At 40.4% G+C, this 21,748-nt stretch overlaps 1 protein-coding gene across 1 annotated transcript; it reads right to left on the reverse strand.

Annotated features, from left to right (window-relative positions):
* Positions 1-748: 748 nt before the first annotated feature.
* Positions 749-20,937, reverse strand: PPP1CC (protein phosphatase 1 catalytic subunit gamma). The gene is made up of 8 exons (XM_004753239.3): positions 20,646-20,937; positions 9,937-10,068; positions 8,754-8,984; positions 4,946-5,050; positions 3,426-3,649; positions 3,084-3,218; positions 2,041-2,101; positions 749-1,141 (listed from the first exon to the last, which is right to left on the reverse strand). The coding sequence occupies exons 1-8, from the start codon at positions 20,698-20,700 to the stop codon at positions 1,071-1,073; spliced, it is 1,014 nt and encodes a 337-aa protein (XP_004753296.1). The 5' UTR covers positions 20,701-20,937; the 3' UTR covers positions 749-1,070.
* Between the last annotated feature and the right edge of the window lie 811 nt (positions 20,938-21,748).

The raw sequence follows: 21,748 nt of genomic DNA on the forward strand, positions 1-21,748 counted from the left end.
ATTAATGACACATGAAATTTGCCTTTGCCATAATCACTGCTCATCTTCCTTCCTATAGTTAAAGAGGGAGATGGGAGACTATGACAAGAAAGTAAAATAAAACAAGTTTGGATTTGTCACAGAATGTGGAATAAAGCACTAGAGGGTCAGGAGATCCTTAAGGGGGAAGACGTGGCCGATGTCTCAGAACCAGAGACCATTAGTGCGGAGAGGAGACTGGACCCCAGCAGCCCTGTGCTTTTCCCTCCACGCGTCACCACAGGCTCCAACAGTCTCTTACTAGGAGGCTCTCCTCCCAACTCCCTGAGAGAAGCCAATTTTTGATAGAAGAAAGTGCTTTGCAAGCAACATGTCTTCACTCACTTTTAATGTACCTCAAGAAATTAATATCCACTTGACACACTCGTGACATATGAAATATGACACAACGCTGTGTTCCATATGAATCAGGGAACGGAGAAGAAAGCAAAGACCTATGCATGCGAACACTGGTGTTTTGAGTCTGGGAAAGAAAGCCATTGTTCAACCGAGCCCGGACCACAGAAAACTACGGATGCAGGTGACCTCGCAGTGCACCAAGTCCCACACCTCCCCAGCAGCAGGGGCGGAAGAGAGCGCCGTCTCATCACCGGGCTTCAGAAACGCAGTTATGTCGGGTCACAACTCCACAAACATGAGCATCCCTGTTACAATCCATCTTTGGAAAACAGACTATTTTGAAGGAAAACAAATCCAAATTGAAACTGTGTGGTTTCCAGAGCAATTTATTCATTAAAATCTATTCAATATGCCATCAACAGTTCTCCTGTGTGTATTGTGCTGATAAATAGACACTGAGAGGATTTAACAAGTTCGTCGTTTAATAAGTCTGAATTCATTTTCACCACATGGTATTGTACACGGTCATCTGTTGAAACAGATTTCTTTTTAACAGATCTTAGTTTAAAAAAGTCATAGATACTGTGAGTTCTGTATAAACTGGTGGATATTTAGTTAGTTCCTTTGTTTTGACTTATAAGCCTCAACTTCACCGCAGAATAAAGAATGTAGGCCAAAGAAAGCATAATCGGTCACTCGTATAGAACAGTATTGTTTCTATAATTTGAAGCTTTCTGAATGGACGGGTTCAGGCCTGATGTAACTGTAAAAAGATTACTTAATGAATAGACTATATGGAAATTGTACAAAATGTTATTAACTTTAATCATTAATAGCTTAAACAGCACTATGTTACTAACTGCTATTCAAAACCAAAAACCTGTTTTTGAATCCCCAAGAAGGTGGCAGGCGTACACGACCACGCCGCCGTGTACTTAGGGGTGTGTCAATACATATTTCAACAGAAACTTTGGCTTTAGGAAAGAGTCACAAACATTTAAAATAATGGCTTTAATTGTCATTTTCAGTATACGGTAGGGTAAAGTGTGCTTTAATTAAATATACATCATACCAGTGATGCTGGCAGGGTTGAGTTAATCCTAATGTTGATAGCTATAAAAACTAGTTTGTACATGACAAGACAATGAGAAAAAAGCAATCCCTTTGAAACAAAATTAAAAAAAAAAAATATGTTCACAGTGGTCTGTATCAACAGTATGCATTTTATGACAATAACATGTACAGATTGAGCACCCTAGGGCTCTCTTAATATCCTAAAGAAAACGAGCATTTACATTATTCATGGGCTGAACTGAATTTTAAAAAGATCAATTGTACACTTACCCCTTAGACAGGATAAACTGTTCTGGGGTGTACAGCTTTAACACCATCATTAAAGTTGTTTGCAAAAGGAATACAGAGTTAAAAAAAAAAACAAACATTTTTTCTTGGGAATGGAGAGTCTTTCATTTGCTGTTATAACTCAGCAAATGCCATTCATTAACTCAAAAATTGGAAGGGGGCCCCACAAACACACTATTTGAGCAAGCTGACCAATACACATTACAGTTTTAAAAATGAAGGTTATATACTCTATGTTACAAGTCCCAACTAGGCAATGTCAAAATGACATCTATTTCTTTGCTTGCTTTGTGATCATACCCCTTGGAGGTGTTACAGGTCTCGTGGCATTCGGCTTCTTTTTCTCTGCAGGCTTTAAAATCTGCAAAGATTCAAAGGTAAATCCATTTTAGGAAATATTCTTAACCCCAAATCTTAAGATTTCTTAAATCTCACTCAAATCTTTTGCTCAGAAAGTTTGACCATTTAAAGCTGACCCAACAACTCTGAAAGGCCTACTACCATATTAACATAAACATGTTAATAGTTAATATGTAAACATTTTGATAATAAATGCTATGATGAACAAATGAAATACAGGGACGAAGTATTTTGCCTCTGGATAAAATGACAATTTTCTGAAGTCAGATCCTGTAGCATCTCCAGGCTATTCCCTCCAGCATGGGGTTGGAAAGCTCCCTACACCCTCACCCTCCTCCCTCAATCCCACAGGGGGCCCTCTCATAATCTCGGGGAGCTGCAAATTCTCCCCAATAGTTGGTGAAACATTTAACTGATGACTGCCACTTGACCTCAGTGGCTTTATTTATGACTGGGCTAGCTTAAAACTGTGTAAGTTTAATTGTAGTGAGGGAGTGAGAAAAAGACCCAGACAGGCTTTAAGTATAAATGATACTTCTATGCCAAGTGAAGGCCAAATGATGTCCTGGTGAATCAGTCTTATGGAAATTAGGGAAAAGTGGTGGGAGAAGGGAACAATCACACAGCACATCTGGCACATGGCAGTTCGTTCTATTCTCACATATAAGTGGGGATTTAATTTTAGCTGAACATTACACTGACATAAGTTTTAGATTTATAGTAAAGGATCTGTAAGCATGAGGAGCCAACTGTTTTTTTTTACCCCATTTAAATAATGTAAGAACAGTTAAATTCAACATGGCAGGAAAAGCTGACAATTTTTTCCCCCTTAAAAGGGGTTCACTGATTGCTGAATTAGGACAAACACTTACATGGGAGGATAAAAACATAAATGAACAGTAGGCAGAAAACAGCCATTTTTTAAAAAAAGAAGTAAAATTCAGACATAATAGCAGGAAAACAATGTTGAAAACATCCTCTACCTGAAAAGAACACATTAGAGTTTCGTCCACACTCATCATGGCACCTGCATTGTCAAACTCTCCACAATAATTGGGTGCAGAAAACAGAGTGACCAACTGCCTCTTGGCAAAAAATTCATATCCATCTTCAACCACCTTGGAGAGAAAATGTTTTTAGTGTAAGTAGGTATAAACTGCAGGTGACTAAAACCACTTTTCAGTTTCCCATTGAGCCTGATCTCCTACAGGTCATCTGCAGAGACATTTTGTAGAATAAGCAATACCTACCCACTAAAATCAATAAGGAGAATCTGTGCTCACACACATGCTCTTAAGTGTACATGTAAAATTCAAAATCAATACCTGGTGGGCTCTACATATAAGATCCAAATCATGCTTATGGAGAAATTTTGCAACCACTTCTGCACCAAATGTGAAGGACACTCCTCTGTCATTTTCACCCCAGCCTAAGACATCTTTATCGGGGTCAGACCACAAAAGATCACAAAGAAGACCTTGATCTGGTACATCGGTTGGTCGCATAATTCGCCGAATCTGCTCCATAGATTGAAGATCTGGTGATAAACCTATCACATGAAAAAAAATTGAAAGAAAATAGAACTTCACTTTAACAGTTCCATCTGCTTAGAGAGACTAAATGACGCTAACACGGAAGGCTTAAATTAAATCTATGGCTATGATTTTTTTTTTAATGGCTATGTTTTTTTATTTAGTTTTGGTTAAAAACAAAAAAACAAAACAAAACACAAACACCAAAAACCCCAACTGAAAAAGCACTGAATTTATTATATGCACCAATCTGCCAGGCATAGTATGTCTAAAAGGTATTTGGAATCCGTTACCTCAACATACAAAGCCCTATAAAATTAATTATAGACAACTACTCCTCAACTCCTTTGATGATAATAATGAACAATGTACATTCTAGATTTTATTATTGAACATTTGTAACGACTGAGTGTAGAGGGTGCAGATGCTCAGGTGTGATGCAGCTTTCCAGGAAACCTGTGCTGTCCAAGGACCATCAAATCTATCAGACCAGCTGAGATGTAGTTGACTTTCATCTGAGTTTAAAATCACATGCCCAGGAGCATCTCACAGTTCAGTGGGTAGAGTATGTAACTCCTGATCTCGGGGTTGTAAGTTCAAGCCCCATGTTGGGGGTAGAGTTTACTTTAAAAAACAAAACAAAACAAAAAAACCAAAAATAAAAAACAAAAACAACAACAACAAAAAAACCAAACCACACCAAAAAACAGAAACAAGAAACTAAAGCAAATAAATAAATAAATAAAATCGTTTGCCCAGCTCTACCAAATCCATCTGAAGTATAGGAGGGCAGGGATAATGGCTATATTAAAATACCTTGTATTGGCTCTTCCACAGTTGTCTAACTTCTGACCACGGGTGAAAAGAAATCCTTTTCGTAATTACTATTTTAATTATGTTATATAAAGCACAATCACGGAGAAAAATAAAATTGCTTTTAAAATCCAAGTCAGAAAATTTCTAAAAGGAGAGGATCAAAAACAGACCAAGGAAAGTCTACTCACATTTTTAGTATTCTGGACGATTTATGATACAGCATATTAATCACTCTTCATTGTATACTTAAAAAATACTTTCTGCTCTATTTTCAAGTCAAACTGTTACAGAGCCTAGAATTCCCTGTAACAAATCAATTCCTTACTTTAGATTTCTATCCAAATGATCCTGGATGTGCCGGAGTGGACCCATGGTAAACACATCAATAAAGGAGAGTCACCTGACAGAGAAGTCATCCCAATGACAACTCAAATGTCAAAGTGTACCCCCTTCAGAAGGGAACAAAATCTATCTGCAACTAGAATTAGCCCACATACCTCCATGACAGCAGAATATCTTCTCATCCACGATGGCTGCTATCGGTAAACAGTTAAAGCAGTCTGTGAAAGTTTTCCATAGTTTAATGTTATATCTTCTTTTACCTATGAAAATTTTAGGATGGTTAAAATAAGAGACTGGTGTTCTACAGGTTCACTGTCTCAGGACAATTTCTCCCAAAGTAAGGTGCTAATTACTTTTTAAGTAAACAAGAGCTATGATTTATTAAAAATTCCCTGGAGGATAGGTTTAGCAGAACTAGATATACTTTAAAATCCCACAGAAGATTGAAATCAGAATCCCAGTTGTAATGATTAAGGATTATCATTAACCCTCAATAATAATTTGGCAGCTCTGACTGTTTGGAATCTAGCCGGTTTTGTCCCAATTCCAATCTCAACCCAGAGGCAATTATGAACAGCTTACACATGTGCCATTACCATCTTCTTTCTGAGGAAGCTTCTGAGAGTTAACACCCATCCCATCTACCACTATCATTAAGAGCTTACTGGTACCAGGTAACTCCCAGCCCTACAGACTCGAGTTAGCAGGTATAAACAAATAGAGGGGAATACAGACTCCTTACTGTAGGTGCTCCAGGATAACTATTACTAACACTCCAGAAAGGCTCAGAACGTCCCCCCCAGAAACAATGTTATAGGGTGGTTATATTCCCCCCACCAGCACCTGTATTCTGGAGTCACAGTGTGATTTGGACATAAGCACGACTTTAGGGCACTGTTCCTGCAAGCAAATTATGTTCTGAGTTAAAAACCTACTTATAAATTCTGGAAGCACAAATGTCTGAATTGGGTTGAGAATGGCCCAGTTGTGAGGTGCCTTGTCTCCTGTACCTCCATACCAGAAAACCCAAAGATCAAAGCACAATCTTCATTCCTAAAGCCAAGTCTGTCCTTCGTCTCCTCTCCTTTCTTATTCTAGGGACACCTACAGGTTTAAAGCTGAACATTTTTTGGAAAGTTAGAGTGGCCCAAGCAGCAGGTCCCCGAACCACACCTTCCACTCCACTGTAAAGTCAGTTAGGTATGGAATTCAGCACAGGCTTTGGAAAGTAATACAAATTCAACAAATACTTGACTTCTCCCTTTGCACAGGACTATCGTCTTTCCTCTTAATACTCTGTTGTTCTACGACTGGGTATAACTCTCACCATGGTTCACCCTGTTTCATATTTCTTTGGAGGACACTAATTCCCTACCCCTGATCTTCCTTCACTGGAGGGTTCTGAAAGCCAGAGGCTGAAAGGGAACCTTTTACTTAAAAAGTAAAATAACAGAAGAACAAGGCTGGGCTGGTCCTAACCTCCATTCATAAGTGATTTGGTTCTGTCTCCTATTTTCTACCGAAGTCTATCTCTGAATGACCGTCCAATGGCTCACTTGGATTTTTCCTTTGTCCACGGGCTGCATTTGCCAGTGCCGACGAAGCCTCTTCCTTCTTGAAGTCTGCTTTGCTCCCCGTTTCTTTATTCATGCAACACACTCCAGCTTGTCTTGAAGACTCCCTTGCTATCTCCGCTGGCTCCTTCAACAGAAATTAGGATTCTTCCTTCTGTTGCCTCTGAGAATCTTAAGTCCTAGGACCCTTTCTGTCCTCTGCATTTCCTCCCTAAGGCCACTCCAGACCAGTAGGAACATCTGGCTCCAGAAAGGTTTAGCCTGGATAACTGCCAGGTCTCTTCGAGCTTCCAAATCCAGGGATTCTGAGCCAGAACCCCTAAGGCAGTTTCCTATTACTACAGATCAGACAGCTCTGGTATCAGAAAAGGATAACACACATTCGCATTTTTCTAACAACGTTTTATACCAGCTTTTCCAGGACTGCTCTCCTTACAAAAAAAATTGGGGTGGGGGTCAGAGGGAGAAACAGTAGCACATAAGAGGGCTTGTTGTACTTGTGAAATAAGCCTATCACTTAAAGCAGTGGTTTTAAACTATTCCATGAAAGTCTGCATTTTAATAAAGCTTTTCACTGTAACTTGAAAACTTTAATAAAATTATCATCAGTTTTTTTTAAAAGTCTGCAAACCATCAATCAAAAGCCACCTACGTCAAGGACACTTTTCTGCTCACAAGTAGACTGGATGGCAAGTTATACCTGCCTGATGGGGGGTGAGGGGAGCTTGAGCACAAGGTTAATCGGTAAGTCTTGAGGACCAAACAAGAATCGACCAATGCTGACCATTTAAAATAATTTTTAAAGTCTTCGGCATTAAATAGAAACTGAAAACAATGTCGCTAATATCCTCACATTTGGATATACGTCACAACAAAGAGATTATCTGGAATTGAACTTCATCAATGAAAACATCAAAGTACTTGCTGAACAGCATACAAAAGGAAACTTTCCTTAACCTGTTCTAAAAAGTATTAGTTGTAACAAATATCCAAAACACAACTGATAAAACTTGCTGCCTCTCATCTCACTATCTTAGGAATAAGCTCTACTAGTATTTCTTTCATTGTCAAAATTGAATCTTTCTTGGGGCGTCTGGCTGGCTCAGTTGGTAGAACATCTGACTCTTGATCTTGGGGTGGGGAGTTCAATCCCCACGTTGTGTGTAGGGATTACTTAAAAACAACAACAACCTTTCTGGCCACAGACTCAGTTGCCCTCGTCAGTTCAGAACCCCGAATATTTTTCTTCGGTGATCCCTCCCCACCTCATCTTACCAGCTAGGTCTCAGGGCCTCGGACTAGGCAGACATACAATTATGGGAGAGGGTGAGAGTAGGAGAGCGAAGTCTAGAAACATCATCTTTCTAGCAGTGCACTTCTAACAAATGAGCTAGCTGCACACATCTGTGTGGAACTGAGATGGAGAAACACCACACTATCAGTTATGACTACAGTTTAGGGAAGGAACACAGTGACAATTCTTTACTGGCCTTGTTATCATCACTGGCAAATGTAGTGATTCAAATTCCTTAACGACCTCTCTCCTCCCTGTCTGAAGCCTCTCCTGGCAGAAATTAATAAGCACAAAAGGAGGATAAGGACCCAATCCCCCCTTAAACATTTTATACTTACTGAACAACACTACAACAACAAAAATTCCACCAAACCTGGAAATTTTTAAGGCTTTAAGAATCTTGTTTTTTTGTCAATTAACAACTCAAAGTATACCTTCAACTAAACAATCCAAAATGGGGTCACAGCATGTATAAAATATTACACAAATAATTTTTTTGTTTTTAATTTCGCTTTCTTCTTTCAGCACATTTTAGGATAACTGCTGTTTGTCCTGGGTGCGCATGTGCCACAAGGGGGGGGGAAAAATCACACACAAAAAAGCAATTATTTGTATATTTCAAGATACCATTTACATGAAGAAGGAAAGCAGATTACTGCCTGCCTGGGGCTGTGGTAATAGTTATACAACTCCATAAATTTATTAAAAATCACTGAACTGTATACTTAGATTTATGGCAAGAAATTATATCTCAATAAAGTTGTTAAAAAATAAAACCATTTGGAAAGGTCCTCAGAGGTGTACTAAGAATTAAGTTCAACAATGATCTTAAAGAAGCCAGCACTGCGACCACTACTTCTTAATCTAATCTAATAGTCACAACACAAAAGAATCTAGGACATTATTATACTACAGTGGCAGTGTTATTTTTTTTTTACCTTAAGAAAAAACTAAGGTAAAAGCAAGTTAATGAAACAGAAAACGAGAGATTATAACACTTCATCTAAATGCTCACAAATCATAACAGAAGCATATGCAGTTTATGATCAAGTATCTCAGTTTAAGTAAGTCTTCTTAGATGTAGAAAGTACTTACATTCATCATAAAATCCATAAATTCTATTGATGCTGGCACATTCATGGTTTCCTCTGAGAAGAAAAAAATTCTCGGGATATTTGATTTTGTAAGCCAGTAAGAGGCAGATAGTCTCCAATGACTGCTTCCCCCTGTCCACATAGTCCCCAAGAAACAGGTAGTTGCTTTCTGGTGGGAAACCACCATACTCGAAAAGTCGAAGCAAATCATAGTACTGCCCATGGATATCACCTAGAAGCAAATATTTAGTTATACAGTGCCCTCATACTTACTGTTCAATCCACTAACAAAGTTTTGGAGAGACATCCTTTAAACATGCATTGCATAATGGGACTGACCCCTAATAATCAGAGTTAAATTTGATGGCTAACATTAAATTCCAATCTTGTATCATGTTAGTTCAATTGAGCTTAATAACAATTTTAAGCATATGCTTATGTCTAGAATCTCACACAAAGTCAACTAATTAAGAATTAATTTTGTGGAAAGGATTATTAATGCCCAGGCAGGCCTTCTTGCCAAGTAACATGGCATTCCTTTCAGGTCTGCTGACCACTATCAGATCTCCGGCAGCTCAGCCTGTGGGCTACTGTGTCAGCAAAACGGCTGCGTTGCTAGTGAGCCCCAGACCTGTGTGAACAAAGGTGTACACACACACACACCCCATTCATTCAGCTCTCAATTCCTGCTAGATAATGCCAAAGAACATTTTACTTTAAAAACATACATATAAGCTTTATCACTGTAGTAAAAAACGCTAGAATATTTAGAATTACTCAGATTATCTTCAGTTTTTATACAGATTATCTGCATCTATCCTGTAGAAACAGACTACAAAATGGTATCCAGGAAAAGTCTGTTTTAAGCATAACCAGTCTCGCTTTAAGCTTAATTGTAATTCCTATGTATTCATATAGTAGAGACCTTTTCTTAGCTCTGTTTGATGTCATTTCTTTCCTTTCTGCTGCGATGCTTATATTCCTTTAGTGGAATAATTTTTAGAAAATCTGAAGCACATCTAAATAAACTAAGTCCATTAGAGGTATTAATTCTAAAAGTAAAGTTAAGTAGTTACTGATTATCCATAAACAGCAAACGATTCTGCTGGCTAATACAAGGGCACCTGTATATTCTCGAGTCACTCAATCAATGGCATAACCAAAGGCAACTGTTCAAAACCTACCACATATTTTGAGTGGTGCTTCAAGTTCTAGTAGGATAGGCTGACTGAGAAAGATCTCTCGGGACTTTAAGCACAGTCCTCGAATTTCATTCTCCTGTAGCTGGACATTCTTACCAGGCTTGGACCCTCTCACTGTAGGGGGAGAAAAACTCCAGTTAGTCAGATGAAGTCAAAATACAATTTAACATACAAATTAAAAATACCTGAGAAGGCACAAGGTTTAATGAGGAGGAGGCAAAAATATAGTTTAACCGGCTTCCCGGTCGACTTTATTTTAATAACCCTTCTAAAGAATATGGTTTTAATTCCTAATTATAACTGTAAAATCTCAGGTTTTCATCAAATATTTAGTTGTATCTTCTATACTAAGTTAAGACTTGTTAGAGTATCTTCAACAAGGAGCCACATTCCGTGTATGAACACTGTTAGAAAGGTATTCGTTTGCTACTTACTGAAATCAGACTCGCTGTAGCACAGCCGACAGCCTCAGTTATGTATCCAAGCCACAAAACTGGCCTTGTTCACCTACAACCTGTCCACCAGGCCATCTCTTTTTGCCTCCTGTCTTCTCCTCTCCAACCTTATAAATGAACTAGTATTTGTACAGATTTCAGAGACTGTCACATTACTGAGTTGGTTCTAAGGATTCTTGTTTTAAAATGTGAGATTAGGGGCGCCTGGGTGGCTCAGTGGGTTAAAGCCTCTGCCTTCGTCTCGGGTCATGATCCCAGGGTCCTGGGATCAAGCCCCGCATGGGGCTCTCCGCTCAGCGGGGAGCCTGCTTCCTCCACTCTCTCTGCCTACTTGTGATCTCTGTCTAAATCAATCAATCAATCAATCAATCAATCTTTAAAAATGTGAGATTGGAGAGGCACATGGGTGGCTCAATCGGTTAAGTGTCCAACTCTTGATTTCAGCTCAGGTTGTGATCTTGGGGTCGTGAGATCGAGCCCTGTGTTGGGCTCTGGGCTCAGTGAGGAGTCTGCTTGAGATCCCTTCTAAATAAATATTTTTAAACAAACAAACAAATAAAGGTGAGACCGGAAAAGCTCAGAACTCTCCCTCCATCAGTGTTTTTCAAAGGATGATCGGTATTTCCTCAAGAGTTCTATGAAAAAATTTAAGTGTTGTTTGTATTTCACTGAAACACTTTAGGCTCATTATACATATTTTGCTGCGCAGTCTCTGGGACTGCATCTGTGAATACGATTATGCCCTTACGGGGCAACGGATGTCAGAGATGCTGTAAAGAAGGCTTCCTAGTAATCTGAACTGATACAAAACAAAAAAAGAAAAGGGAGAAAGAAGTATTGGTACAGCACTGTGTGTTGCCCACATCTGAGCACCCTTGAGTTCTACTCACTATCAAAGTAAAGCACTCCAGCCCTGTAAGAGTTCATTTATCAGCAGGTAGGCAGGAAATAAAATTTTCTGTTTTGATTCCAGTTATAGCAGATTAGACAGTCCTTAAGTACAGATTAAAGAGCACTGAATTGCTAATTTTACCTTAACCTTACAGTTATGAAGTGGCCTGCTTGCTGGTAAGGTATGGTTAAATACAGGGACTGATTCTTCTCAACTTGCAGTCTTAATACTTGTTTTGTACAAAAGATTTATGAAAGCATTCTATGAATTAGAACTGAACCAAAATCACAGGACCAGACTAAATACAGACTGTTTGGTTATATCCTTCCACCATTAAACCCAATATAAAGTGATTTAGTTTTAGCAAAACCACAATATCCATCAGATTAAATTATTGTTGCGAATTTAAATTTTATCAGTTTTGGAGACTTTGTACTCAATTTACAAAGTCATTCAGCCTGATAAGTGAATAAAAACAGTAAGTTTAACTGGTTTTATATCTAGCTTTGTTCTGTAAGAAATTAATGTTAGAGTGTCCAAAATTACAGGTAAAAAACCTGATAACTGTTGAGAAATTTTTTTCCATCAAAAATGGCTGAGAGGGGCGCCTGGGTGGCTCAGTGGGTTAAGCCTCTGCCTTCGGCTCAGGTCATGGTCTCAGGGTCTTGGGATCGAGCCCCGCATCGGGCTCTCTGCTCAGCAGGGAGCCTGCTTCCCTTCCTCTCTCTCTGCCTGCCTCTCTGCTTAGTTGTGATCTCTGTCAAATGAATAAGTAAAATCTTAAAAAAAAAATGGCTGAGAAATACTGTCTGACAAATACTGTCCTAGGCAAAGCCATTCTTCAGTCTGAATAGCCACTGAATCCCTGAGTTCTCTTGGAGAACAAGTTCTGAACAGAAACCCAACACCGTGTAGAGAGGGTTTTGCTTTTTCAATGAAAGACAGTACATAAGAAACGATGACGAGAGAGAAGGGCCAAACTCTTGAAGCACACAATGAAGAGAAAATGCTGAGAGCAGTGAACTACAGCCTTAAGTTTCTTTACTGGTTCTATAGTCTTGAACAAATTACTACTTTGGACCCCAAAATATGTAACTGAAGTACACCAATACCAGTCTCCTTCTGATCAAAATATTATGAAATGAGAAGTAATGAAGAGGAAAGTGCAGTAATGATAATTTGAGGGAAGATATGAAACAGACACATCTATAATACTATAGCAATTGAGCAATGAAAAATGGTTTTTCCAGAACCACAATAATTTTCTCTCCTGACACACACAGTAGGGTACTCAAGAAAAACTCCTGATGGAAAGACGGTGGGATTCCTGCCTCACTGGCCAGAAAACCCCAATCATTAGCAATTATACCACAAGTCAGCCAGAAGCTTGGGCAGACTGCCCAGCAGGAAACTTTTATTTTTGGCTAGGAAGGGACTCCTAGAAGGTTCTGGTTTTTAACCTCAATCTTTTTCAGCAGAGCCGCACACTTGTGAATGAATGGTCCACTTTAAGTCTTTCAAGAGTGTGTAATAATTATTCTACACCTGTATGGAATGCAGGCTGTACTGTTAATGTAAATGCTACCATTAAATCAATGCCACCAGATTAAGTTAATGTTGCTAATATAAATTTTACTGCTTTTGGAGGGTTTCCCACTACCACCTTTAGACATAGTTTATGATAGCTTCCTTATTCTGTTTTCCTGTTTGTCCTCTGAGTGGAGTATACAGATTAAGTAAAAAGCAATACTGCTAACAATCTAAAAAATTTTTTAAAAAGATTTTATTTATTTGACAGACAGAGCTCACAAGTAGGCAGAGAGGCAGGCAGAGAGATGAAGGGAAGCAGGCTCCCTGCTGAGCAGAAAGCCTGATGCAGGGCTCAATCCCAGCACCCTGAGATCATGACCCAAGCTGAAGGCAGTGGCTTAACCCACTGAGCCACGCAGGCGCCCCTAGAAATTATTCTTAATGTGCAATAAGGATTAAATGCAGTTTTTCCAGAACAAATCAAGATTTTCTACCTGGAGAACAGTGCTCATTAAAAACAACATGGTCCCAAAGCATCTTAAATTCCCTACAATTAGCTCAATCAGTAAGATTATGAAAATAGAACTCTGCGAAAACTATCATCTACCAACTGGCAAATACCTGCTCACCCTTCAAGACTGCTTATACATTATTACCTTCCCCTGGAGAGCCTCTCCTATCCACCTCCTCTCCTCTCTTAAGCCTAGTTTATGCTTTCTGAAATGCTCTCACAACACTTGGATACCACTCAACACATATCATACTTTGTACCATAAATGCCATCTTGCTTCCACCTATTCATCTGGACCCTCTGTTAGGCTGTAAACCCCAAGACCACACGACTGGCTCTGCAGTGTACATGCCCATCGCTAGACGTGGCAGGGGCTCAAACTGCTGTATGAACGAAATCTGGATAAATCTCTTGAGTATTGATGACATGTGGTATTAGAATTAAACATGAATTCCAGACTACATGCTTTTGATTAGCAAAAAACCTGTCTCTGCTTTAAAATTAAAAAAGCAACAGTGTCATTTTCCTATCAGCCTTTAACAGAACATTTTTCTAGTTGCAAAAATTTAGGATTACTCTTAAATTTCATATTGAAGATGATCTAACAATTAAAAGATAAAGATTTCAAAATGGGTTTTAGCAGTTCAAATAAACACTAGATATTTCTTTAAAATAGCCGTACCGGCCACTAGTGCATAAATCTACTTCACTATTTTCAATGTCCAGCAAATAATCACTCACTAGTAGCTGCAGCTAACATTTACCAAGCACTTACCACGTGCTGGCCACCACACTCGCACACTCTACATTGCCCCTGAACCCTCACAAAAATCCTACGAAGTTATGCTCTGTCACTTCTGTTACAGTCTGGGATGGGAGAGGTTCAGTGACTTGGTCCAAGGTCACAGAGCTTATAACGACACCAGGCCCCTATGAACTCTAGGTCTGCTGGTGCTGCTACCATACTACTCCCCTCCCAACGAAGGACTTGTTCGTCTTTAACTTCCAAACCAAGGAGTTTTTACAGGACAAACTACCAAAACCCTAATATATGGTGGTCACTGCTTCCTAAGAAAATTATGAGACAGGATATAAAATCATTAAGCATCCTTACAACTGAGAAGTATTAGAACGAATTTAGGCAATCTGTTTGTTAAGACTACCAATACTTATTACTAACCACACTTCAAACACTCAAGAGAATAGTTGCAGAGTATCTACTATGTGCCAGACCCTCTGATGGATGCTGGGGATACCCTGGTAAACAGGATGGACAAGAACCTTGTCCTTTCTCTTGTGGAAGACAGAGAAAACAAGACTTGTAACTGCAGCTCATTAGAAAGGCTATGACTAGACGTATCCCTTCATAAAGATTATAAAACTAAAAGTTCACCGTAAGGATATTATCTTCAGTATCATTAAAAAGACAAAGGTTTTTTAAAAATAAAAACCTCTCCATTTTAAATAAAAACCTCTCTAATTACAAACAGTGCAGCTCTACTTAATAAACATCAACCAATACTTGCCTTGAGGTTTAAAGCCCTTACTGTGCTGTGTATGCAATGGGAGAAACATGCACAAGAGCTGTCATGTTACCTTCCTAAGTAGCTATGGGAGTTCAAATAGTAAACAGCAAATTATTTCAACAATCGCCAAAGGAATCCAAAATATTCCAACAAATAAGAATTTCATTTTCCAGATGGGAGTGTTTCTTACAAACCCAGATGCTAGGCATTGCGTGGAAATCAGCAGGCATCGCAAACATGTGTGGGTTAGTGATCAATACACTAATATACCAATTTAGATCTTAAACTTATGACTTTTGAGTAAAAACCTTTATCTGGCTAGAAAGATTCAGAAAACTGCATTATGGCTGTTAACAGCAAGGATGGTCTATAAAAACCTATCTATCTATCTGGAAAATCACTAAAATGAGTGTATGATAAAAAACTTCCATGCAGGGGCACCTGGGTGGCTCAGTGGGTTAAGCCGCTGCCTTCGGCTCAGGTCATGATCTCAGGGTCCTGGGATCGAGTCCCGCATCGGGCTCTCTACTCAGCAGAGAGCCCGCTTCCTCCTCTCTCTCCCTCTGCCTGCCTCTCTGCCTACTTGTGATTTCTCTCTGTCAAATAAATAAATAAAATCTTAAAAATAACAACAACAACAACAAAAACTTCCATGCAATTGTATCAAAACCAAACTGACAAAGACTTGAAAGAGTAAAAGAATGTAATCGGTGATTATTTGCAATGACAGCTTTTTCTCACAAGCAACACTAACTTTTCTAACAGCCTGGCTGCAAGCAAAGCAGAAATGAAAACCATGCAAGGGAATTTAAGACTACTTTGGGATTATCTAGGAGTAATAAAAAAGTTTTCTTCTTGCTCTTTAATTAAGAGTCCCTTAATTGTTGAAGTAAGTCTAATTAAAAGAAACAGCATACACAAAGAGAGCACCTAAGAATGGCATAACCAGCATAAAAATAAACTGCCGCAGATTTTGCTTTTTAAGATAATCTTTAATTAAAGTTGGTAATCCTAAAACTACTGCACATCATATTCATTTCAGCGACAGAGTATCAGTAACCTCACACTACATGATAGATTTAGGAAAGAAAGACCTCAAACCAAGACGAAAACAGCAAATATGTGCAACATTAAAACTTCCCCACAAACAACTACACAAAACAGAAACCACAAAAATGTTATCAAGAATCATTTGGTTGCATCGCAGTCACCAGCAGAAAGACTTGCTACTTTTAGACTACCTGAATTGTTTCTGCACCACACACGCCCATCTTGATTTTCTTAACTGCTACTGTTATACTTTGTGCATTTTTTGGGGGGGGGGGAGACACATAATGCTACAACAGTATATACTTTGGACATTAAGAAGTGATACCAATTTCCTCAAGACGAATACTCAGGATATAGCTGGAAAACACTACTGCTCTCAAAGTATCTTGAGTATTCTACACCTAATGTGAAACCAGTTTATTGAAAGATGTTTATCTTTTCAGTCTAACAACCCATTTTGATAAAATACCACTAATTAGACTTGAAGTCTGACCCTGTATTTTATGAGTAATTTACATTTTCATAAGGCTTAATACCAGTGACACCCACTCTGGGTGCCAGCAAACCCTAGAGGAGTGGAGACATTGGAAGTTTAAGGTGCATAATCAAGACCTGTTAGGTAAATCATCTGTTCTTACATGCTTGGAAACAGGGGTCTGATCTTAAATTTTAATAATTCATCTCAGAATTCCATAAGCTCCAAAAATATGAAAATTTTCCTTATTCATCTTGAATAAGACTTCCAGTTTTAAAGCAATTCAAATCAGAATATTGTCTCCTTCACACTTCCATCTTTAAGGTCTTCTAACTGCTGTGACTGTAAATGAAGTGGAACCGCCAAGCTGGTATAACCGTCATCAACCACTGCCCAGCTTCAGGATCAGTAATCCTCACCCACCTCAAGTAAACTCACTTGCACAGGCACATAATCTGCAGAACAGGTCAAAGATTACAGGACCGCAATATCAAAGACATAAAACAATCTCACCGACCAACCCCTACCTTTGAAAACGGATTACTAATGCGCGGCCCAGCACAGCCTCCATTTCACGAGTGAGGGAGAAAGGAAGGCTGGCCTCTGCTCTGGTGGCTCACATTCCCTCAAGCACTTCGGGACAAACGCCATCCTGTTAGATTTCACTGATGCCTCCTGCTACTGACAAACACGGGGGCATTCTGGGTACAAGGAGAGTAATCCTTTCCACGCTGTGGTTGCAGATCATGTCTCCAAGAGATCCTCCCTCTCCCACCTTACGGGAGAGGATGAGGCCTACTACTGACATGCTGCAAGGGGAGGGAAGGACAGTGGGTCTCTCAAAACAGACTTCTTGTAAATTAGGGAATTAGAAACACAAGCTTTGATATTACTGTCTTTATCAACAAAACACCCCATAATTGTTTCCAAGAAAAGCCTCCAACTGCTAAATTATCAGACCAATTAAAAAATAGTAATTGCAGAGATCTCATTAGAAGATTACTTTGTTTTCTTTGATCAAAATTTAAAGAACTTTTTTTTGTCCTTTAGTATGATCCTCAAGACCAGGCACTACTGCCTTCATAAACACGTCTCATATTACATCAAAAAGCTAAATACATGGGCCACTTAATTTTATAGTTTCAGAGTATCTGAACACTCCCTACTTTCAGATGAACTCTTACACATCAGAGGATTTAAGTACTAGATGTGTTCTGAGGGCCAAGGAAGAAGTCATATTTCAATCACTTAAATAGGACAATTATGCAGAGCCTGACAAGGTCTTAGTTTGACAATCATCATCTTCAGACCACAGATGCTTTTTTTGCAAATCTGGATGTGAAGTAAGTTATACCACCTGCTATGTAAGGAAAGTACTGGCCATCTCTGCTCCCCAAACTAGTCACTTACAAAGTAAAACTCTGCCCTCTCACTTTTCTCCAACATGGGGACTATCAGACCAAATCAACAGCTGGCTTATTTTCTCTAAATCTACCAAGTTTTACTGTACAGTTAGTTATTCAAATTATTGAATGTTAAACTAAGGAGTTTCAAGTTTTATCATTAGCAAGGTGGAGCCTGAAAAAGCTTCCAAGGTAGGTTACCTAAGTGATGCCTCACTTACAGAAAAACTACTTAAAATTTAGACTAGACAACAACTGCAAAGCTGTAGTCCAAATCAACATGGTTTTCTTAAAGAAGACCTCACTTTGACTTGCCTTTTTAGTACTATTACCTAGCCATTTCTCAACTAAACTTCAGTCTTAAAAAGACAATTCTGAACATACAAAAAAGATCACAAAGCTCATATACCATATTCAGATATACTTACATCTTAATTAAAATTCTAAGGGAAAGGACACCTGGGTGGCTCAGTAAGTTAAGAGTCCACCTTCAGCTCGGGTCATGATCCCAGGGTCCTGGGATACAGCCCCACCCACATCAGGCATCTGGCTCCCTGCTCGGTGGGAAGCCTGTTTCTCCCTCTTCCACTCTCCCTGCTTGTGTTCCCTCTCTCACCATTGGTCAAATAAATTAAAAACAAAACAAAACAAAAACAACTTAGGAAAAAAGGTTTTGGGGACAGTACAAAAAAAAAAAATCAGAAATTTTATTATCAACATTTTCTAACATGGATGTGTGTGCGCGCACGCCTGTGTTTAATCTGTATTCTCAATGGATCATCTTCAACCGTTCCTCTGCCCAATTAACACTGGTAAGAAAAAAGCAAATCTGAAGTATACAGTATTGTGCAATTAGCCTTTTCCAGAGACACTAAAATGCAATGCTTTATTAATTTCAATTAAAAAATGGTAAAATAAAAAAATCTGGTTTTCAGTGCAACAAAACATGTAAAGAGGAACTATTAAGAAACAATCTCATTTTAGATGATCCAAGTTTATCACGGTACATTTCTTAGCATGATTGAAAAACCAAGACTAAATAAACAAATCTGTTATGTGAATAAAGTTATAAGCAACAAAGGTCTTAACAAGACTTAAATGGTTTTAAAGTTCTGATTCTAATCAACACGGATTCCAATTTTTTGTTTCCTCAGTGAAAGAAAGCCCAGCTAATTTGCCCATACATAACCATGTATAGATATGTAAAAGTTAAAGGCTTAAAATGAAAATATTTAATGAAAGATCCTTTCTCACTGCAAACTGTTTTAATCGGTTTCCGGCTATCTGTGGCCTCACAGAAATCAAAGGACTGTATTAACTAACATGAAAATATATGAAAAATATAGTTCTTAAAAAAATGCCAAGTCCTGAATGAGTGACAAGGTTTTCACCCACAAATGACGCCGACATCTCAAGAGCATTTCAGGGGACTTTATAGACATATTTCTTTTAAGAAAATATAAAAGTAAAAAAAAATCCAAGATAGATTAAGATATTTTCAGAATTTCATTTTTATGACTTAATTCTTTTAATGTACAAATTCTAGTACCAGAGCTGCCCCAAGTGTTCTTGCTCTGGACTCCATCTCTCAAGCACTTCCAGTACAACATTTTAGGAGCACAGTATAAAGGCAAAAGCTGGTTAAAACTCAGCCAAATCTTCATTATCCAGTGCCCAAATCAAGAGATCCGAATTCTTCCAAAATCTCAGAAAACGAGATTTAGTACACAGGCTTGGAAATTCGGGTGGGGGACGCTCACTTCAACTACCTTGTTTAAAATCCAAACTTCAATTGTATCCGCCATCAATGTGAATCGACTGTCAGGCACTTCAGGAGTCTTAGGTCAGCCAAAATCAAAGCTTTCTTTTAACCTAAGCTTAACCTCCTTCCTTCAAACATAAGATGGGTGGCATGTAGCAAGTTCTAGCTCCCGGCTGGCTTTGAAACCTGTCACTAATGTGTGACCTTGGTCAAATGACTTAATCTCGGTCTTCGCTTCTTCTGAAAACCGGGGAAAAAATAATAGCACCCATCTCTCAAGATTGTTGGGACAATTTATGAAATGTGTGTAAACGGCTCTAAGAATGTTTGACACACAGTGAGCACTTTAGAAACGCTGAGTATTGCTATGAATGTAACCATGAGGTGAACGCAAAGCGCTTAATACGGAGCCTGGCACACTGGAAAGATAACCCGACTGTTATCATCGCTGGTTTCATGTTAGCGGCACGTTCAGAAAAGAGCGCGGAGTCCTCTTCAAGATAGGGTAACTTAAGAATTAAGTATTTGGGAAGGCAGGAGGAGATGGGTTCCCACACCCTCAGCAGATTGGAACGTTCGCCACCAAGTAACAAGAAATGGGCCATCCGACCCCAGCCCCACACAAAAAATAAGCATGATAGGAAAGAAGTCCCCAAAGCCGGTGGAACCCACAGCCCCATCAAATTGCTTTCCGAGAGGACGGGTACCAGAAAGTAAGGAACACGCCGTCCTGTAGGGCGGACTGGGGCCCCCAGCCCTCTCTCCTCCAAGGGCTGGTCCCGGTTCTGGGGCGCAAGGGGAGTACGGACCGGAAACGTGGGGGTGGGGAGCGGAGTTTTCAAATCTCCGGGAAGAAGGCTGCACCTTCGAGCAATGAATGAGCGGAGCCGGCAGGGTCCACGGGCTGGGCCAAGTGCGGGACCCCGGCCGGCCTCCCTCCGGCTGCAGCACCTGGCTCCACGAGCCAACTCGCGGGGCTCACTCCCGTCGGCGCTGCAAGCCCAACCGGCCTCCCAACTCCCCCCTCCCCCGCGAGCTCCCGGGACCGCCCGCCTCCCCCCCACAGCGCGTCAGCCGACCCCTTCACCTTCCAGCAGCCGTTGGATGATGCTGTCGATGTTGAGTTTATCTATATCCGCCATCGCCTTCCCACCGCCGGCCCTCCCGCAGCGGCGCCGCCGCCGGCTCGCGCCCGGGACTCACACCTCCTTTCCCACGCCTCGAGCACAGAGGCGGTGGTGGCGGCGGTGGCAGCAGCCGCGGCGGGTCCCCCCCAGCCGCCCCGCTCCCTGCTTCCTCCTTCTCTCCCCACTGGAACCACGAGAAGAACAAAATGGCCGCCGACTCCTTAGCCAGTCTCGGTCGGCGCACGGATGCGCGCGGGGGAGTGCAGCGGCCCGGCCGGGACTTCTTTATGGGCCAAAAGGCGCGCGGGAGGGGGCGGGACCAGAGCGAGGGGAGGGGGCGGGGCCAGAGCGCGGGAATGAGAGGAGACGGTTGAGCGTAACTGCGATCGCGCGCGGGATCCCTCCGCCAAACCGGCCGAGCAAATAGGCCCCCTGGCGGGAGCGGGAGCTGCAAAGTTGCACGCGGGAGTTAGAGATGAGGGGAAGATGCAGCTGTACGCTCGTGGGATTGCAGCCTCCGCCAGATACAGTTCATTAGGCCGGATGTTTGCAGGCTTGGCCGTGTGAAAGCCCACCGGAAGAATTCGGGGGTTCTGTAATTTAGCCCTTAATAGAAATATGCGGTAGAGGTGGCGACAGAGTATTGAAGAGAAGTAGGTTGATTTATTTTGGATTCAGATTTGCTGGGGTTTGGGGGAAGGGGAAGGTTTATTTGGTCACTAATTTAAAAAGTCGTCTTCCAGATAAGTCAAGAGGTTAGCAGTTACCCATTCTGCGCGGTGGGATTATGGGTATTTGTGTGTGTGTGTGTGTGTGTGTGTCCTCTGTAACTTTTACATTTGGGGAAATTTTTTTTTAATCCTCTCAAAATTTTTTCATCACTCCTATCTTTGGATTATCTTTCTTGAACTCGGCAAATTATATAATCCTCAGAACAGTTACCCTGATTCCAGCCAAAACGAAGGTGAACAGAACAAGCGTGTGCAAGCAGATAAAGGGAAAATCTGCAGATTTCGCGCGTCGGAGATCGGGGCCGGAAGAGAGGAGCGAGTTTGCAGGGGCC

Source organism: Mustela putorius, unplaced genomic scaffold (genome assembly GCF_011764305.1).
Source record: "Mustela putorius furo isolate JIRA1106 unplaced genomic scaffold, ASM1176430v1.1 tig00537248_pilon_pilon_pilon, whole genome shotgun sequence".
Classification (NCBI taxonomy): domain Eukaryota; kingdom Metazoa; phylum Chordata; class Mammalia; order Carnivora; family Mustelidae; genus Mustela; species Mustela putorius.